This window comes from Phalangium opilio, unplaced genomic scaffold, assembly GCF_054372755.1.
Source record: "Phalangium opilio isolate 3A_F unplaced genomic scaffold, DU_Popi_V2 ptg000100l_1, whole genome shotgun sequence".
In the NCBI taxonomy this organism is placed as follows: Eukaryota; Metazoa; Arthropoda; class Arachnida; order Opiliones; family Phalangiidae; genus Phalangium; species Phalangium opilio.
Window position 1 is genome coordinate 2,813,805 of NW_028324203.1, and position 2,239 is coordinate 2,816,043.

A 2,239-nucleotide genomic window follows, 5' to 3' on the forward strand; every position below is an offset into this window, starting at 1 on the left:
CCAAATCCTGAAAGGCTTAAAAATAATAGGAAAAACAGTATGGCCCAAGTAATTCACGAATATAAAGAACTGAAAAAATTGTACTCGCCGCTTGAACTAAGAAAGAAAACTAAGACAAAATCCAAACCAAAAGAAGAAGAATCAAACATAACTGAAAGACGACAAAACAAAAAACGAAAGACGGAAAATAAATGGATGGATTTATACGCATAAAGTTTATTGATTACAATACATGTCTTTATGATTTAATAAATGATTACACATAAACAAAAGTACCATTGCTTCGTTATACATTAAATCATGAGGATTATATAAGTCGTGAATAATCATATCTAGGGTATAGCCTTTACACATGTTAAATAAATAGAAAATACAATGTAGTCCACACGTTTCGGACAAAGGATATTGTATAGGTACGTGGTTAAAATACCATTTACTAGCGTAAAGGTTAAGGTCTACAAGATTGTAGTAAAAAGGATCATTTCCGTAAGAATCAAAAAAGGTACCTATTCCATTATCTACGTAGATTGCTAACCAGTGAACGCCTCGGCTTGATTTTGGTTCCGTATTCAAACAAAAACAATATTTTTTCTGTCTGGGTGGTAATGGTTTTTGGTCAAAGGCATAAACACCGAGAAAAAATGGTTTTGTGACGGATTCACACTTTAAAAATTCGTTTATTTCTACGGTGTTCATTCTCCGGAGGGATTGTAAATCACGGTACGATCTTTTGAAATTATTATTTCCGATTCAAATTCCGCGTAAACAACAGCCGTTACATTATGAATCAACGGAGACTTAAATTTCATTGATATTCTCAAGTTTCCTTGTTTATTCCGAGATAGATGGTCAGCACGAGCTTTTTCTTCCAGGGTTAAATCCAATCCGTAGAGAACGTTACCTTCTTTATATTCTTCGTAAAAAATAAAATTTCCTTTATTTTTTTTGAACAAGTCCAAGGCCGTATAATTTGAAAGATACTCTCGGGAATACTCATTAACGTTATAGTTTGGCGTAAGCGGAGGGTTGGGAAATGTTTGGATCCCTATTGTTAACGCCAAGTAGTTTAAATTGAAATGAGCAAATTCGAAACCATTTAAACTCAGATCGCCGTTAAAGGCTGCCGTTCTAACTAAACCAATAATTACCCGGGCTGGCATTTTGTTCATAAATACATTTTCGCGTGTAATATCCGTTAAACCACTGCTAATAGAAAAGTATTTTAACACGGTCCGGTTAATAGGGTAAATAACGTTATGTTTTTCATGAACCATAGCGTGAGCTAACATTATTTCCGCATTTACCTTAACCTTTTTAATTAGTAAAGTTACGTCTAATATTTTAAATATTAAATTTTTGATTTGCTATTGTTGAGATAATAGCAAATTCGTTTACTGACTTTATGAATCGAAACCTAACATCTACGTTATTTAAAAGAAACTTGTCCATTCGACACACATCAAGATGTAAATCACCGATCATATCAACGGGGTTTGAGAGGGCTACGCGATTTTTCCTTTTCAACATACCATTGTTATCATTTTTATTCGCAGCTAAAAACATTTTTGCGGCGTCTACTGGATTATCTTTGTAGTACATTTTTGCAGATAGATAGGAATTTTTTGCACTGTCACCGTAATTTAGATGCGTTTCAAAGAATGCCAAATACGGATAAGCGTTTGTCGAAGTATTAACTTGAGTTTCTCCGAAAAACACATCTACTTGATTAAACAGAGCAGCGTGTAACAAATTCACAGGACCCACATCCGTTTCTAGAGCAGTTAATGCAGAACCATCATCTTTGAGTAATTTTACTCTAACTTGTAACAATGTTTTAGCCAAGTCCGTATAGAGATCATTAGATCCTGGAACAAAGAACTCAATAGGGCCTTGATCCGAAATTGATGCCAAAGGCTTGTAAATTACGTAGTCACTATTTTCAACATTGTAATTCGCCGGTGGTACCGCGAATAAATCCAGTTCTGACATCATACCCTCAACCATGTTTATTGTTTTTTAGTCCAAAAAGTCAGTCTTGGTTCGTTTTTTCTTTATGCTTCGATTTCTAGTCTTCAGCTTTCTACGGCGACCCGAACCAGTTTGCGGTTGTGACAAGTGTTGACTCGCTTTTTGTAATAAATTGGCTCCAGCTTCGCTCAAATTAGATTTCAGAGACTCTTTTAGGTTTCTACCCGCAATGTTATCACCAGCTATTTTGGACCCAGTTCTTAGGGCTTCT

General features: G+C 35.1%; 1 protein-coding gene across 1 annotated transcript; it reads right to left on the reverse strand.

The window, feature by feature from the left end:
• Nucleotides 1-692: 692 nt before the first annotated feature.
• On the reverse strand, nucleotides 693-2,004 carry LOC149632453 (uncharacterized protein F54H12.2-like). Its single transcript, XM_089851123.1, has 2 exons — nucleotides 1,400-2,004; nucleotides 693-1,206 (listed from the first exon to the last, which is right to left on the reverse strand). Exons 1-2 carry the CDS (start codon nucleotides 2,002-2,004, stop codon nucleotides 693-695), a joined length of 1,119 nt encoding a protein of 372 aa, XP_089707249.1.
• Nucleotides 2,005-2,239: the final 235 nt, after the last annotated feature.

Excerpts from the sequence above, each read along its gene's own strand:
- LOC149632453 (XM_089851123.1), bottom strand. The coding sequence starts at position 2,004 with ATGGTTGAGGGTATGATGTCAGAACTGGATTTATTCGCGGTACCACCG. Across the intron at positions 1,207-1,399 it reads GTTAGGTTTCGATTCATAAA|CAGTGGTTTAACGGATATTA; the intron begins GTCAGTAAACGA and ends CTTTTCTATTAG.